An 18,569-nucleotide genomic window follows, 5' to 3' on the forward strand; every position below is an offset into this window, starting at 1 on the left:
ACAGCACAGCAGTTTAAGTTTTGAACAAAAATTGGCATCACAAGCATTTCTCTTCTATTATATCTATCCATAAACATTATGCCTGGTTATTACTTGCATTCTTCAAAGCCTTCATCGCTCCGCATTAGCTCAAAACTTTCTCCCACCATTGCCATGTTTGGCAGAGACAAACGAAAAAAGATTTACACTTCCTGGTTTCTAACACACACCCCATTTTCTATTATAATTTTTGTACACCTATAGTCTCATCAATCTCTCTTCTTGATAGATGACCATATGTTACTTTCTCAAGATTGTACATGAAATCACCTAACCATCTAGTAGGTGGCCCGGTTATAAGAATTTGAAATAAAAAAATTTGTTTTTCCTGTGATCTCAAGTTCGAGTCCTGTGGTCTCAAGTTCGAGTCCTGTGGTTGCTAATATGATGGTCACTGAAAGCTTACATGATCGTTAACTTCAGGACTCGTGGGATTAGTCGAGGTGCGCGAAAGCTAGTCCGAATACCTACATTAATTAAAAAAAAAAGAGATTGAACATGAAAGCACCTTGGCTCCATAGATGGACTTAAATGGGGAATTCTTACAAGTTTCAACAAGATTTCTTTAATTTCATTTGATTGTTCAGCCATATTCTTAATTCCCCCCTTCAGAGCTTTTATCGTGTTGAAAATGGAGCATGCCACAGCTGCTTTAAATCAAGGATCGATTTTCTTGCATTGAGTCGAGGAAAATTGCAAGCCAATATCTAATCAATAGTTTGTCATTCCTGCACTCCTTTTTTTTATATATTTTCCTTCTCTGACATACATCTGCATCAATGCAGCACATTCCTTCAGATATAAAAATATTTGCCATTCTACCAGTTTATAATTACAATAATAATATACTATGAAAAAAGATGAACAAGCGGTGTCGTGGTGTAGTTGGTTATCACGTCAGTCTAACACACTGAAGGTCTCCGGTTCGAACCCGGGCGACGCCAAACTCCTCTAGGTATCTTGAATTATTTTTGGTTTTGTTTATAATATGCTAAAAATAACACGCTGTTATTATCATTAATTTTTATTTTACCTGAGATATCGGGCTTCCTCTATCATATTTTCGAATTTTCACTACTGATATAATTTTTTTTCATAAATTTTCGAATATTCGTAAAATCCTAAATTGAAACTGTCAGCAGCATAATGCCAGGCCACAACAGCATTCTTGTGATGCACGGTGTGGATCTTATAAAGATGGGCCATCATTACCACTTGCTTTTAGAAAACCTTTAATATCATATTGGAACAAAATTAATATTCTTTTTAGTCGAGATTACACTTCATCGGACCAACTCCATACGACAATGCCTCTTTTATAATGATGGACATCATTACCATTTCCTTTTACCAATTTTTTAAAAATATTCTTAATTAAAATAATATTTTATTATTTCTTTTTCATTAACACAACAAAATTTTAAAAAAATTAAATTTATATTTTTTAAATATAAAATAATTTAAAAATACATTAAAAAACATAATTTAATGGTTTAAAAGTTAATATGAAAAATTCAAAAATCAAAATTTAATGTAGATTAAATTTTTAGTTACATTAATTTTTTTTAGTTTTTATCTGGATATCTTCACACTTTTTTAAATGATGAGACTAATTTCATTCAGGATTCATAACTTTTTTTTTTTTTTTTAGTAAATATACTTCTTAAAAATCCTTTTTTACATTAATTTGATAAAGTCTAAGTTCATCTAATTATATTTCCAATGATTTGACTTAATGAATTAATATAATTCAGATATATTTTTTCGAATCCGTATGCCTATTATTATTAAATGCCAATTTGTTCGCCAAGTTTTGATTCCCTTCAAAAATAAAACCACTACACTACCCTACCTCCTCTCTCAAGTCTCAAGTCTCAACAGGAGGACCTCTCAAGAGCGGGAGTGTGGTGATTTTTTAGAGAGAGAAACAAAAAATGGAAATCTCTCCCTCAACGACACAAGAATCTCTCAATCTGAATACAATTCGCAGGTCTCTCTCTCTCTCTATCTTGTATTTTATGTGTGTATAAATTCAAATTTAAAATAAAAATAAAAAAAATGTTTTCATTTCTCTTCTCCAGTCGAATAAATGAACTTGAAGAAATCTACAGAGATTGCAATGCAGATAGTTTCTCCGAAATAAACTCTTCTGATTCTGATGAATTAATGAAAGATTCCGCTCAGCAACTTGTGGTAATTTTGTAATTCTCTCCGCTTTCCCTGTCCAATCCTGTTTATTTATATGAATTTTATTTATTTCTTATGCATATATTTCTTTTTTCCTTTTGATTTGTTGTTTCAAAAGTGATCGTTTTCTTCGTACAGAGCAAAGTGAGTCAAACCGTAACCGAGTACTCCGATTTCAGTTTCCTAGGCATTGAAGATTTAGGTAATTCTCTATTTCTCCGTGTATTTTTATTTATTTTAATCGTATTGTTTTATGTTTTATTATTACTTCTTTTAAAAAAATTTGGCTGGTGATTGTTTGATTTTTAACTAGGAAATTTGTTGGTGTAGATGCATACTTAGCACACTTGAAAGAGGAGCTTGACGCGGCAGAGGCTGAGAGTGCAAAGATCTCTAATGAAATTGAGTTGCTCAATAGAACATGTATGGAAGGTAAAAAATTTATGATATTTATATTTTGAAATACATTTATAACAAGTTTAAAATATTAGAGAAACTGAGATTATTTGTGATTTTTTGCAGATTCTAGTGAACTAGAGAATGATCTTGAATGGATGAAGTGTTCGTTGGATTTAATTTCTTCACAGCGGGTAATTTGGAAATCTTTGAGCTATATTTTTTTAATATATTTTTATGCCTGATTTAATGGAAATGACAGCAATTGATAGGTTTTTGTTGAATTGATTTGAATTTAGACTTTTTGATACTTTACAAGTGCTTGTTGTGAAACAAGTGACTTTTATTGTTATGTGCTTTCTTTTTGTTCGCGGAGAAAAGATTCGCTGATAATAATGTTGTGGATTGTATGCTTATGCTTAATTTTATGGAGGTAAAGGCCACGATAATGACTGCAAAATGTTTGATGACATAAAATTTTTGATGATACAAAGGGGTTTTCAACACAACTAATTGTAGAGTAAATATTGTCTGGTTAATAAATAAATTAGTCTTCCTTATTATGTGGGATTTTCTATTCGTTTTTGAATGGATAGTTTGGACTTTTGTGGAAATTAGTGGATATCATGTACCAGAAAAGGTGAAATTAAATCTAAAGACTAAGGGGGGGAATGACAAAAATTCACTGCAGCTCTGACTGTGTAAGTGAAACATTATCCTTGATGGTGTTAAACAAGTTTCTTCAGCAACAGTTTTACTGTGTAATTCCATGTCTTCTATCACTTCACTTTTCAGATTATCTGAAGAACTAATCACAACCCTTAGCATCTCATTTTTACCCACCTTTTGGTAGGATCGAGAGAAAGAAAAAGGAGATGAACAGATGGAGCACTTTTCAAGTGGAGAAAATCAATCAAATTTGATAAACACAAATGAAGAAAACAAGTTTGAGGTATTGATAACTTGATTCTTAAGTTTATCCTTGTTTGCAACTTGAGAATTATAATAGCTGAAATTACATGGACAGACTAATGCATTTGTGCAATTACTAAGCTATGAGGTTCTGAAATTGAATGAACTGGTTTCTGTATCATGCCTGATTGACTTAGCAGCAGGGAATGCTATTGGGATTCTTCCTATTACATTTCAGTTATGAGTTTCAATGGTGATGCACCTTAGAACTTCAAAATGCAATACCAGTCCTGCCTGTTTCACTACCAATTATCTAACTTTTTTTTTTACCTTGAATTCATTTCCTTGAGCAACTATTCATTGATAGCATTTCATGAGTATGTCTGCTTGCATTTCAGATTTTGAAGCTCGATAATCAGATTGAGGAAAGCACAAGGATTTTGAAGTCCATGCAGGATCTTGATTCCGTATGCAAATGGTAACTCTTTTGGTTTAGACTTTACTTATTTGCTTAGATTTTTTTTTCCTGCACCTGTCATGTATAAGCTTCTCTTTTCATTGTTGTCAGGTATGATGCCATAGAACAAATTGAAGATGTATTGTCGGGTCTGAAAGTCATTGAATTTGATGGAACCTGCATTAGATTGTCATTGCGGACTTATATTCCAAAACAAGATGTATTGTTCCTACAGAAGATTGAAGAAACTAATGTGCCATATGAAATAAACCATGAATTTCTCATAGAAGTTACCAATGGAAGTATGGAGATTAAGAAAGTTGAGGTATGAGTAACTAAAATCTCTCCAAAATTATGAATTGTCTTTCCTTATTCTTCCTTTGCATCTTGTTTCCCAAAGAAGGAAAAGAAAAGGAATCTTAGATAACACATTGATGCTAAAGGTTTTGTAGCATTACAATGCAAACTGAATGATATGTGGTGAGCTGATGGTTTGGTCTAAGAAATCTAATCACCATAAACGAGATCATGCTAAAATATAAATGTATCACAATGGGTACCTTTTCAGTTATGGAACATTTTACACTGGACTTACTGGGCTGCCCAAATGGTTTTTGGGTGTTATATGGTCTCCAATGTTTGTGAGGCTGGCTGTCCATCCTTTACCGTGACATGCGATGGCTAGGTAATTTAGGGGTGTCCTAGGCATCTGAATTACTTATTTGTAAGCTTTATGTTTGCACAATCAATTCAGTAAAAATGTTTCAGCAGATAGGAAGATACCATAACTGTGTAACAAGAAGCTACAGCCTTATTAGCAATTGATGCAACAGAATGTGTTCCCAAGTAGATCCAGTTACAGAATAATAGAAAATAGCAAATGAAGGAAGATTTGAACTACATTCAATTGTACAGTATTTATACAAGGCTATACCATCCTTATTGTTGATTCCACCCCCATTCTCTCTCAATTTTTCATTTTGGCATTCAATCTCATAAAATCTCATGTGAATAGGCAAGAGATATGGAATGGCCAAGATAGTCCATGTTTTGTATTTGTCAAAGTTAGTTTAGTTTCCTCCACATTCCCCTCACTTGTTACATTTCTTACCACTTTTTGGATTTTGTTTATGTTTTGTAGTTTAAGTTTTGCTTCTTTCTGCTACCATATTCTGGCTTTTGGATAAGTTTGATATGACATGAGTTGAGTAATAGAACTGAAATACGGGATAGATGAAATGCATCTCGTATCAAAGTTTTTGAACTAGACAGAAAGTTGACCGCGCCAGTTGCATTTCTGTCAGTAAAGTGTTAATGTGCAGTCTAAAGAACTTTATATTCTGAGATAATCTGTGGACAAAATTAGTATGAACTGAAAGCATACCAGTCTTTTTTCGTAGTCTAGTTAAAATATGGAACTTAAATTTTAGCTTCATAAAACTTAATCTGAATTGAGCAAGTGAATAGATTTCAGATATTTAATTTAATGACATTTGGAAACAAGGTAAGGCTAATAGGCATGGACCAAAAACTCAAACGTCTCACCTATAAAGAATGCAAAGGACCCGAGCATAGATTTTCATGCGCTTCTAAATGCTGTGTAGCAATCTGGCTTTAGGATCTTACTCCTTTCAAATTCCTGCTACCATGACATCTTGATTTTCATTGGTTGATCAATCATTGGATGATCTTATGATGTTCATCTTAACTTATTGTTTTCACGCAGATGTTTCCGAATGACATATATATAGGAGACATTGTTGATGCTGCAAAGTCTTTCAGGTTTGTACTGTTTGGTATTTCTCACTTTTTAATGTCGAAGGTTTCTTTTTTCTTCCTCTTTTCCCTTTTGATGCTGATTAAGATGGAGTGAAGATTTCTTATCCATCTTACCTTAAACTTGATATGTTACTTGAAGAACAAACTCACGGAGTCTTATATGAGAATATTTTTGTGTTATTTGCTGTGAGATTTTCCTTAGTTCATTGAAGCATAGTCTTGCAATGTCACAGGCAAATGTTTTTGCACTTGGCATTGATGGAGACAAGCTCTTCACTGGAGTGGTTTGTAAGAAAAGCTCAAGATAGAATTATTCAGTCTACTTTGAGACGATTGGTGGCAAGGAGTGCAAGTACATCCAGGTGAGAGTGCTGTGCTTGAGCAAAAGTTATTAGAACTTGAGGTTCTGAAATAATCTCAGATGTGAGAACAAATTCTTCAAAGCATTTGCAGGTTTAGAATAACTTAATTTGTATTGCAGGCAATCCATTGAATACTTGGACAGAGATGAAATAATAGTTGCTCATATGGTTGGGGGTGTTGACGCTTTTATGGAAGTTTCTCAGGGTTGGCCCATAACAAATTCCCCATTGAAATTGGTATCTCTCAAGAACGCAAATCACCATGCAAAGGAAATTTCGTTGGGCTTTCTCTGCAAGGTTGAGGTGAGCGTTTTTGCCTTCTTCCTCGTTTTTCTATTCTTTTTTGGGGATGAAAGAGGTGAGCATTTTGTTTCTTGTTCTTCAATATTTTTTTGGATGAAATAAAATGGTCTCGTATGTTCAGAAGTTTCGATCTCTTATAAGTATAGTGCCTTTTTTACCTAACTTTTAATTTGATATCTGTATTACTTCCCCCAGGCAGTCAATTTTCACATTTCTACCTACATCTTGTCATGCATTCTTTAATCTTTTTTTAGTTTTGCTTTTTATGCTAATCAGAACATAGTCGTTTTTCTGATTGATTGCAAATTTGATTGAAGATCTATGTATAGATAAGACTCATAAGCATGCTAATAGTAGGCTAATGACAAGTGCTTTTAATAATGGTGGTGGTGGTGTAGAAGTAATCTTTGAAAGGTTCAGGTTTGTTTGAACATATTGGGTGCACGTATTCAGCAAGGTATATATGGGTGTATATTCATTGGGTTTTCGCTGATTTTCCGTTGGTTGTGTAATTTTCAATCATAGGAAGCGGCGAACTCCTTGGATGTACACACGCGGCAGAACTTGTCAAGCTTTGTAGACTCTGTTGAAAAAATTCTTGTAGAACAAATGCACTTGGAACTGCATTCAGATGGTACTTCTAGCATATGACTACCACTGCACGATTTGGGGACCTAATAATACATGGACCCCCGGGTGTTTGCTCCGATATAACTTGAAGCCATAAACATGCCTGTAGAAGTGTGTCAAGTCTCTTCAGAAATCATTGTGGATGTTACCAAAACGATATCCTCTCCGACACAAGCTTCCATATATGAATACATGCTCAATTTCACGTATGATGGTTTTCACAAGCACGCTTTGCGTTTCATGTTTCATGTTTCATTTTTCGTGAACAACATGACGAAGTTTTGCTTGATCATATACTTTGGCACTCAAGAATCATGCTATCTTGGATCCATGATTCTTGATACTGTTTCCTTTCCTTGTATGTTTGCTCAACCTACAATTATTTATTTTTAATTTCTGTCCAGGTTTGCAAAACACCATTTCATTTGTTCTTGAGTCTTGGATCTGGTCTCATTTTGTATTCTCAGGAGTTTGTTGTAATGGTGATAACACTTGAAAAAAGTTGTTTTATAAAAAGGACTTTTAGTTGAGGTTGGTTTGATATTTATGTGTTTGGTTAAAACTATTGTTAAAATTGAGGTTGAATAAAAAGTAGTTTAATGTGTTTAGTTAAAAAAAATACTTTTTAAATTGAGGTTATATATATATATATATATATATATATATATATAACTACTGCTATTACATCTTGAAATAAATAATACTTATATCAAATATTTTTTATTGTTTCATTAAACTATCTACAATTTCATTACGTATGAAATCCATCTGGACTACAGTTTCTTTGGTTTCTTAAGCGCGCAACAACATCATGTAAAATATCATCATGAACAAAATTGGAATTGCGATTAAATTTTGTAATTGTTACGTCATCAAGCGATCTCCTTCTAATTTTTTTTTTGAATAAAACACAATTAAAAATAAAATTAAAAATTGAAATTGATCCAGGGGTCAAATTTAAAAAAAAAAAAGAATTTTTCATGAATAAGTGCGTGATGGCAAGATATCATAATTCCAGTGGCTAAATTGAAGAATGACCGCTTCAGCTCAAATCGGCGCCGTTTCAAAGCAAACTGTTCATCTCCTTCATCCCGATTCAGTGGAAATGGCAGCAAATCGTGGTAACATCCTTCTCGCCCCCATGATGCATGCCATTACCGAGGCACGAACGAAGAACGAAAACAAAGGGAAAGAAAACAGAAAGGACCCCGGGGATAAACAGAGGACGAACAAAAACAAGAACAGGGGACAGACACAAAGTGGACACAAAGAACATAAGGAGTGAACGATACACACAGAAGGCGAAAGGAAGGACGAGCAAAAACAGGAGAACAAAGCAACAAAAAAAAAATGACCCAGTGAAGGAAGATCGGAGAGTAAGCAAAGGAAAAACAGAAACAGAGAGAGGAAAGCACTGGCCAGCCAACGCACGAGCACTAGCTTTGCCTCCAAGTATACCAGCCCCCCCCGGCTCTCCCCCTTTGAATAACAGATCAGAAAAGAAACACAAGCGAACAAACACAGACGAAGAAGAAAAAAAACAGAGGACCGAAACCAGTAGAAAGAGAGGACAAACCAGAACAAAAAAAGAAAGCAACAGAATATAAAGAATTTGAGAAAAAGAAAACTAAAGGCAGAATAAGAGGCATTGTCCAGAGTGCACCATCTCCATTTGCTTCATCTCCAGCACAGGTAAACTTCTTCTCTTTCCCAATCATAACAATTGATACTGTATACATAAGTGAACAGTCTTCTTACAAAAGTGAACAGCTTGTATGGAGGCAAAGAAAGTTCAACCACAGGTTGAAACTTGTAAAAAAGCAGTATTTTATTGCTTCCAAAAAATCATGGTCCTACCGCATATAAATGGTGGGACCCGTGTTTTTTTTATTTTTTAACCATCTGTACCCAAACGGCTATTTAATGTGTTTTTGAAGAAACGCGAACGCTAACGCGTAGTCAAACGGGCTTCTCAGATCTTTTTTATTCACAGTACATGTGGTATGTTTGGCGACAAGGACATATAGTTCTGTTTTAAAATCTAAGATGTTTCGGAATAGTGTTTTTACAATAGCTTAAAATAATAATCCTAGTACCTGTAAGACAATTTTATTGTGGTGAATTTAGGGATTTTTAAATGTTTAAGTTAATATTTTTGTAAATGTAATAAATATGCAAAAGAACATATGGTGAATTTAGGGATTTTTAAATGTTTAAGTTAATATTTTTGTAGAGCATGTAATAAATATGCAAAAGATCATATCCTAAAAACAATGTTATTTGTTAATAGTGTGTATGATGAAAAAATTGTGAATTTTCAATGATAATACTAAAAAGAGATAAATATTTTTTATACATATATTAATAAATGATAATATTCTTTACATAAATATTAAGGAACAAATATTTTTTACATATGTATTAATGTGATGAAAATATGACAGGTCATGAAAGATTTTTATACACCTAAAGATATGAGTGAAGATCTAGATTAAAAAGCCCGGGTTAGTCAAATCTTAAAGGGATATGTGCTGGATTCAGCCCACAAGTTAGGGCTAGGTGTTGGGTTCAGGTCAAAGTCTAAACTCACAAGATTGGGTTAAAACTCAAAAGCCTAAAAGGTGTGAGGACGTGCGTATGACATGGTGTTAGGTCCAAGCATGCACCTGCTTGAGGGGTTGGGCCTAAAGGAGTTAGGAAGCGTGCTAAACACTTGGGCATAAACACATGTCCTAAGCCTTAACCTATTTTTAAAGACCTTTCAGGGCTTGGATTCTCCTTAAAATAAGCTTAGAACAACAAAAGTTATTTAAAAAATATTGATAAATCCCGTTACATCACATAGACATGGATTAGAGAATACCAAAATTGTTAAATATTAGGATTAAATAGGAAACCACTTATCCTAATTAAGAAAGATGTAAGGTATATTTCAAAGCAAAAACCTTAAATATAGGGTTGGCAAAGCCTCGAAACCATAGAGAGAGGTTTTGTAATTTATCCTTTCTATTTTATTTTATTTTAGTCTACACTATATAGGTGCTCACACTACGCCACAATCTAATCTTTTTTTTTCAATGTAAAAAAAATATATATCAAGGCAATACAAAAGTTCTTAAAAATCAAGAAAAAAATATTAAAACTCGGGTTATTGAATCAATTGGGTTTAATAAACTTGATTAATTTAATAACTTGAAGAAAAATACAATGGTAATAAAGTGAAAAAAAATTGACAATTAAAAAAAGATATTAAAAAAAATTCAACTTGAGCTCATCCGAGTTAGCATGCCAAATATTCAACTTGGTTATAATAATAGGGTAACCTTGTTGAAAGCAAATTGAATAAAATCATTAAGTTCAATCACAAAAAAAAAAATCTCAATGCTGAAAGGTGAAATTGAAAAAAAAAAACAAGAAAAAAAACCTCGAGTTAAACTAGGCAAACCTGCTAACCTTGTGATCATGAGTGTAAGATTGAGATAACCTCATAAAAATGAAACCAGAAAAAAATAATGAAGACCGATTCTTAATCAATTAAACTCTAAAAGATAAAACTAAAATAAAAAATCAATTTTAAGAAAAATAAAATGTTGAAGGATCTTATCTGATATCGAAGAAAAGAATTAAATGAGAATGTGATAACCTCATAAAAAATAAAATGAAAAACATTTAAAGCTCATTTTGCAGCATACAAAATATTGAAGGACCTAATCAAAGAAAAAAATATAATACAAAAAAGGTCGAATAAAACTCGACTCGAATCCATTCGAGTCAACATGCAAGATCAACAACCTGGTTGTGATGCTGGGGTAATCTCATCAAAAGAAAATTGAATAAAACTATGAAGGTTAATTATTAAATAATCCAATGTTAAAGGGTGATATAATTTGTATCATTTTAAAATCAATGAAAAATCCAAAAGAAAACAAATAAAAAAATACAAGCTCAATCTCAAATTAAATAAATGCTAAAGAATAAAGCTGAAAAAAATGATTTAAAAAAAGAAAAAAAAAACAAGCAAACTTGGACAAATCTCCTAAACTTGGGTAAATCTTTCAAATTCACAACCATAAAATTTTAGTCTTGGGCTCAACAAAGAAGCTTAATACTCAACCAATTTAATGTTGAAGAATGAAACTAGAAAGAAAATATCAATTTTAAAAGTTTTCAAATTAAAAAAAAAAAAGCAATCAAAAGAATGAGGATTAAATATGATATAAAAAAACAAAAGAGGGTGAAATTGCAAAAAAAATATCTAAAATAAAACAAATAGTAATAAAAAGAATAGGGACCAAACCTGAGATGTGAAAAAACTAAAAAAAGGGTTAAATTGAAAACAAATTCTAATTTGATATATTATTTCATATAAAATAAATTGTAATCAAAAGAATAGGGAACAAATCCAAATGAGAAAATAAATGAAGGGTTCCCCCTTGAAGCTTTAAAGGGTCATTGAGATAATCGAGGTGAAGAGATAAAACAAGGGGAAAAAAAGCCACCTTAGCCAAGCTGAATTCTTGTCGGACACACATGCCACCTTATCATGGAGAGGCTGCCGATATCTTCTAAACATCGTTGTAGATGGTGGTGTTTGGTAATTGGACGGTGCTGTAAGCACCGCCTGAAGGGCGTAGGCGTCGTCCACATGCTAACACATACAAAACATGTGTCAGTCATTTTTTCTTTTTTTAATAATATTCATGTTTGTTAAGTTACTAAATTCTCCATAACTAAAATTGATAATAACAAAAAACAACATAAGAAAAGGATGAAAATGACCTTAAGACAACAACCTTAATTTTTTTAATTTCAAGGGTAAATTTATGGTTTTACGTTAAAAAAAAGACAACAAAGCCCCTTTATAAAAGCTTAAGCTCTTTTCTTTTAAGAGTAATTAGGTCATTTTATTGTTTTGAGAAAAAAATAAAAACACCAAAAAACCCTTTTATGCTAGTCTTTATTTAAAAGGTAATTATGTCATATACTGGGTAAGGTTTTTAGTCGAGGTTTTTTTTTTTTTTTTTATCAAGTTTGACAATATATATACCTTATCAATTACCCATAAGGTAAAGTAAATATCTATAAAAAACTTACTCAGGTTGATATTCATTGGATTCAGATTAAATTATCATCTCTATTATTTATGACTTGATTGTAATAATTTCAAGTGGAATGTTTCTTTAAATATTAGAACTCCACTAATAGGTAATTAGCTTAATTATGGATAAAGGGATTTTACGAGAAAGTAGTTATAAAAATTACATTTATCTCTTGTGTTTAAAACTCAAAATGAACTTAAATAGGGATGAGGGAGACTTTCATTATCTATTAAACTAAACTGTTAGGACCCAATCATCCAACTTGAATCATATGGACAATTGAATCATATGTCTGTGTGTTTTCATAAAAAATCATTACAACATGAATTTATAATGCTATTAGATCAAAACATCTAAAATCACTGAGTAACTTATAACTAGCTATTTGACCAATGTTTTGCTATGGGTCTAATATTTTTTTTCTTAAAAGAATATGCTTTTACGATGTGTTTTTGTATATAAAAAAAATTCCAAGCGGAATTCAAAAAGTTTATGCATATATCTAATTAAATAAATTGAGAACTATTTATCTAACAAAAAAAATTTATGAAGCCCGATCCCTATCTAGCAGAAGTTAACTAACCAAACCCGTGACCTCGGTCAAGGGTTCAATTGGGTTCAACAATCTTTTTTCATAATTTTTTTTATCTAAAATAGAAACTTATAAAATTGAGAACCAATCAAATATTGAGATGATTGGAAAAAAAATCAAACTGAAATAAATTATGTTGCCTAATTAATAATTAATCAAATATTAAATGATGAAATTGAAAAAAAAATAAGCAAGAAGACTTAAAGAAATCCAATTATAATAGATAAAAAGGAAAAAAAAAAAGACCCAGGCTTTTGGGTCTGGAAGGCTAAGAGCTCCCAGGCCTTTAGAAAAAGGCCTAGGTGTGCGTGCCTGGTGCAACCCACGCCTCTCAGTTTGAAAAAAAAAAACAATTTAAGTGGTGGTGGACAACAGGTTGTGCACCCTTTAATTTTTGAAAAAAAATAGTGAGCAACACATCAACTGCCGTGCCTAGATTCCAGCGACCTCTAGTCCCTGGAAAATCTGGCTATGCTATTTTAGACCTAGAAAATGCTGTTTTCAACCATATTTTCATCTAAAAAAAATACCCTAAACACCTTGTAAAACATATTCATAGCCTCTAACAACCTAAAAATTAGCTTTAAAACCCATAATCAACCCGAAACTAAAATTCTTTTTGGGCTATGTCATGACCCGATTCTCAAATCCATGACCGGCATATAGACAAGGTTCCCCTCCAAGTTTCCATACATATAAAAACTCAAACTTACATATAAACTTCTACCATTTAAATAAACCAGAGTTCTATGCAGCTTTTGATACATATTAAAGTCCATAATATAAATCAACATCTTAATATAAGATTTAATACAAATATCGTAATTATGGAGCTTTAACTAGACATAATAAAATAACATCAATTACAATAAAAGAGCAGGTTCTGAAGTCTAACAAAAGTGATATGCTAGCAAAACTATATGCTTAAAAAAGATAAATAACAAGAGGGTGAGTTCAACAACTTAGTGAGGGAGTGAGTATCGATTTTGAACTATCACCCAATTCAATGCCTATAATCTATACACAATCTTAATGACCCATCCTTCTTCTTGACAAACAACACTGGAGCTCCCTAATAAGACACACTCGGTTGTATGAACTCCTTGTTCAACAAATATTGCAATTGTTCCTTTAGCTCCCTAACTCTACTAGCATCATTCTATATAGTGCCATTGATATTGATTAGGTACTTGGAACCAAATAAATGCTAAACCGAATCTCCCTAAACAGAGGCAATCTCAGTAAGTCATTGGAAAAAACATTGATCAACTCCTTGACTATAGGGACTTGGTCTAACTAGAGAACTTTCTACATCCATCATATATGCTAAGTAGCATTGTACCCCTTTCCATGCCATTTGCCTCGAGATGGCCGATAGCATAATCGATGAAGATGCAATCTTGTCTCCTTGAAACACTAACCCAACCTTTTCATCTAAATAAAACCACTTTCTTACCCCCAACATTTGACCGAGGCCACATGCTTTGTTAACCAGCCCATTCTCAAAATCACATCAAAATCAACCATATTTAAGACATTTATGTCTCCTATAAAGATCTCTTCTCCAATCTCCATTCCATAATTCAAAAACATATACTCCACTAATATTGATTCATCCAAGAGAGTGAAGACTGAAATGAGAAATCCTAACAGAGTTAGTTGTCTATCTAACCTCATGGTGAAATACAAGGACATAAATGAATGACTTGCACCTTTAATAAATAAAACGTTTGCTTTAAAAGATCAAATAAAAAGAATTCATGAAACAATTGTGTTAGATGCTTGGCATTCTGCTGAGTCAAGGAAAAGACTCTAACATGCCTCTTGCCTTGCTGTATTTAACGTTTGTCACCTGTAACCCGACCTCTCTGACCACGGCCACCAAATCCTCGACCACCATGAGCCATATACATCGATGGTGCCTGAACTAAATAGATGTTCCCGGAGCTGATGACTATCTCCTTGAGCACTCCTGAATCTTATAACCTATCTGACCATAACCAAAATAAACCTCAGTCCTCTTGTAGCACTATACACTAGTATGGCTTCCTCCACGATGCTGACATGAAGAACTATCTCTAGATGGAACAAAAGAGCTACGAGGTGCACTCTAAACTGAACTATGATTATAGTTATGAGCATTATTATTGTCATTTTGACTATTTGAGCCACTAAGTGAAGATCTTTGTCTAAAACTCCTCATAACCCATGAGCCCTAACGACCATTTTATCCCTTGGATGGGCTTGCATTTAATCTTTGCTGTCTAAAAGACTAAATCTCTTTCTCGGGCCTCTTAGACTGGCTTGCAGTCATGTCCTCTAATTTTCATGCCTCAATTAACCTGGTGCTATCAACTATTGAGGAGTAGGATGAAAACACTTAAGATACCAAGAGATGTCCACATCAACTTCCCACCTGAATGATGCCAAACTTACAGCCTGATGGTCTGTCATCCCAAAGCTTCACAACGCCGCCATATGTCATTTATAAACCTTTGAGGATACTATGAGCTATCTATCCCAGTAAAGGTAGGAGGTGCCAACTTTATAAAGTCATTCAACAACATATTGAATCTCTAAATAGTGTGGGATGATGATGGTACATATTTATCCCTTCTTTAATCTCTTTCCATAGTAAACTTTATTTGGATTCGCATAACCTAACTAAGTTGCTGGAATTCTGTAAGGTATTTAGGGTTAACTACTCCTCTACCTATTTAGCCTCTTCTAACTCCAAAGGCTCCTCCTCCATTAGTGGAGGTACCTCCCTAACATGTTGAGGTACAGGTGCACTGTGATATCCCACATCGAAAGCGAGCGTCCAGAGCTAGGGCCTTATAAGTGCATGCTCACCTTGACACGCATTTTGGGGCCATGTGTGGCTGCCAAGAAGAAACCCGTGAGGGGGACTGGGTGGAAGCCCTGGACATGGGTGACTGGGAGGCCCAAAGCGGATAATATCTTGTTAGTGAGGTGGAGTGTTTCATGCACCACCTTTCCTCATTTGCCTTGCAATCCTCAACTACACAATAAGGACGTCATCCTGATCATTATCTACTCTACTAGTACCAATTAGTTGTCTATTTTTCAGAATTTTCTACAAAAAGTGAAAGCATTTAAGTTATGGTAGAAAAATAGCATGATAATTATCATAGTATTACAAGAAAGTATATCTACCATAAAATTCAAAGAGTAAAAAAAGACATGCTTGATGAAAATTCAGAATTTCAAAGACAACGGACAAGACGATATGATTCCTAATGCTCTACATATTATGAAATTAATTATTGTTTTTTTAACCTAAGGCTTTAATACCAAATTTATCACGACCCGATTCCCGGATCCATGATAGACACATAAGTAAGGTCCCTCTCTAGGTTTCCATACCTATACGAACTCAAATTTACATACAAACTTTTATCATTTAAACAAACTAGAGTTTTACGCAGCTTCTGATATCATAATTAAAGTCCATACTAGAAATCAACATCTTAATACAAGAGTTAGTACAAATATCATAATTATAGAGCTCTAACTAGACATAACAGAATAACATTAATTACAATAAAAAAAGTAGGTTCTGAAGTCCAATAAAAGTGACCTGCTAGCAAAACTATATGCCTAAAAATAATAAATAATGAGAGGTTAAGTTCAACAACTCAGTGAGTAGATAACGACAAAGAGAAACATATACAAATTTGATTTTAGGCTCTTACAAGAAAGTTTCACAAACAAACCATAACAAGGACTATCATGAGGTAAAGCTCATTAGAAAATCAAAATGAGATGAACATATGGCTCCAAAGTGTAGGATGATTATTTTGCACAAGTTGTTGATTCCCCCAACTAATTAGGGTTCTTATACGATATACACAAAGACTAACACTATGCTATTAACATGGGTATTCTGACTGGCATATTAAGAGGTCATATCATAATCAAACTAATAAAATTATATCTCAAGGATTAACTCATGACATCAATCAAATAAGAAACTATCAAATCAGTCATACTCATATCTCATATCCAGAATTTAGATTAAACAAATGATCATGCTTTATCACAACAAATAATAATAATCAATATATATATATATATATATATAGAAGAAGCATGATCCGTTTCATACTAACAATTTAAATATTTATACTATTTCTTATGCATATGAAGCATTATCCACTTACTTGACTCAAAAGTAGAACAAACACAAAATCAAGTACTGAAAGAAATCCTATTAATGTCCAGTAAGTGGAATATTAAGAACATCTAAATACAAAAAAAGACATACTAAAAAAATCTTCAAAGGAATGTAAATTCAATTTAATACACTCAACTTAGGGTTTAACTTATAACCCTATACGTTTAGGAACCAATTTGGTCTTTTTTCCAAAAAAGTAAAAAGTCAAACGGTTTTCCGAAATCTAATTAAAAAAAAAACAAATTATAAAACTTGATAATAATTCACTAATAAACCTCAACTTTTCATCAAAACCAATCTGAAAAACTGGGATTACATCTAAGGACTAATATGGGCTTTTCTCATTATTTTAGGGATCAAATTGTAATTTGCTAAATTGGAGGACCAAACTAAAAATATCATAAATCCATAATTATACTGAAATTTTATCCATAGTTCATCCTAAATCTTGTACAAAATCTCGAATTTTGTTCCAGGGACCAATTTGTAATTTTTCCAAAATTTAGGGAATAAAATGTAATTTTAAAAAATAAGGGACCAAATTGAAATTTTATCACCCTCAACCTCAAGACACTTATGTCCAGTATTTCTAGCAAGGGTCTTTTCATAATTTTTTACACCCAATACATCAATTAAACAAATTAGTCTCAAAATCATTATTCGTAACAAAATCATCTAAAAACCAACCAATTAAACCATTACTCATAACAATTAATCCATAATATTTCAATCAACTCATTAATCTAACCCAAAACATAAAATTTAAAACCCTAAATCTTAATAAATTCATAATCTTAATTAATGCCAACAATTATACACATCAAAGCACAAATCTTACATTTTAAACTTATTTTCTCTAACCCTCTTCTCCTTCCTTTATCTCTTCTTCTTCTTCTTCTTCTTCTTTCTCACTCTTGATTTTCTCTCTTCAAATTTGATTCTTCTCTTTTTTTTCTCTTTCTATTTATATTTACCAATTTTTAAGCAAATTACCAAAGTTTCCTTCAATCATTTATACCTAAAACTTACTCCTTAAAGGGCAAGGTTATTGTTGTCATTTACTATTAAACCTTTCTTTCTTTATTTCAAAATATTACAGGCTCGAATCTACCATTTTAGGCAAATTTAAGTGAAAACAACACATAGGATAAACTCTCCCTATTAAAAGGAACTCATTGACAACAAAATCACTCTTTTTCATGCCCTGAATTGGTCTTAACCAAGACTTTTTTTCTTTACCATCGGAATCCAACCATTTTTTTCTCCTCTCTCAAACCAGGGACCAAAAAATAAAGAAAACAAAGTTTGAGACCATAAATGAATTTCATAATTTTTTAGGGATTGAAAGTTTATAATTTAAAAAGTTGGAGGATCAAAGTGAGCGTTTAGCCCTAAGTTTTTGGAAACCACCTCTTTTTGGTACCTTTTTTAGTTTTGCTCATTGTCTTTGAATCTTGTCATTCCTTAATAAATGTGTTTTAATTGGCCATCATTTTAGGTTTATAAGGGTGTAATTAGAAAAAAAAATAAAAAGGGATAAAAAAAATACCGTTGTAATTCACAATGATCTGGCTCTAGTTGAACAGTGGCATGAGGAACAATTTTTCCCCACGCC

General features: G+C 32.6%; 1 protein-coding gene and 1 non-coding gene across 3 annotated transcripts; both read left to right on the forward strand.

Moving 5' to 3' along the window:
- Positions 1-909: 909 nt before the first annotated feature.
- On the forward strand, positions 910-983 carry TRNAV-AAC (transfer RNA valine (anticodon AAC)). The gene has a single exon. It is a non-coding gene; the product is annotated as a tRNA-Val (tRNA).
- Positions 984-1,861: 878 nt separating this feature from the next.
- On the forward strand, positions 1,862-7,606 carry LOC7461649 (uncharacterized). Of its 2 annotated transcripts, none has more exons than XM_024595824.2 (12): positions 1,862-2,029; positions 2,121-2,232; positions 2,365-2,428; positions 2,557-2,658; positions 2,749-2,816; positions 3,476-3,574; positions 3,933-4,012; positions 4,103-4,316; positions 5,718-5,773; positions 6,004-6,132; positions 6,252-6,435; positions 6,961-7,606. In XM_024595824.2, the coding sequence occupies exons 1-12, from the start codon at positions 1,974-1,976 to the stop codon at positions 7,084-7,086; spliced, it is 1,290 nt and encodes a 429-aa protein (XP_024451592.2). In that variant the 5' UTR covers positions 1,862-1,973; the 3' UTR covers positions 7,087-7,606. The 2 variants fall into 2 exon arrangements, with proteins under 2 accessions (XP_024451592.2, XP_024451596.2); XM_024595828.2 differs by having other exon boundaries at positions 2,557-2,649.
- Positions 7,607-18,569: the final 10,963 nt, after the last annotated feature.

This window comes from Populus trichocarpa, chromosome 1 (assembly GCF_000002775.5).
Source record: "Populus trichocarpa isolate Nisqually-1 chromosome 1, P.trichocarpa_v4.1, whole genome shotgun sequence".
Lineage (NCBI taxonomy): Eukaryota > Viridiplantae > Streptophyta > Magnoliopsida > Malpighiales > Salicaceae > Populus > Populus trichocarpa.

Coding starts and splice junctions, on each gene's coding strand:
- LOC7461649 (XM_024595824.2), top strand. CDS start 1,974: ATGGAAATCTCTCCCTCAACGACACAAGAATCTCTCAATCTGAATACA. Junction 5,774..6,003: donor GATGCTGCAAAGTCTTTCAG/GTTTGTACTGTT, acceptor GCAATGTCACAG/GCAAATGTTTTTGCACTTGG. Junction 6,133..6,251: donor AGGAGTGCAAGTACATCCAG/GTGAGAGTGCTG, acceptor TTTGTATTGCAG/GCAATCCATTGAATACTTGG.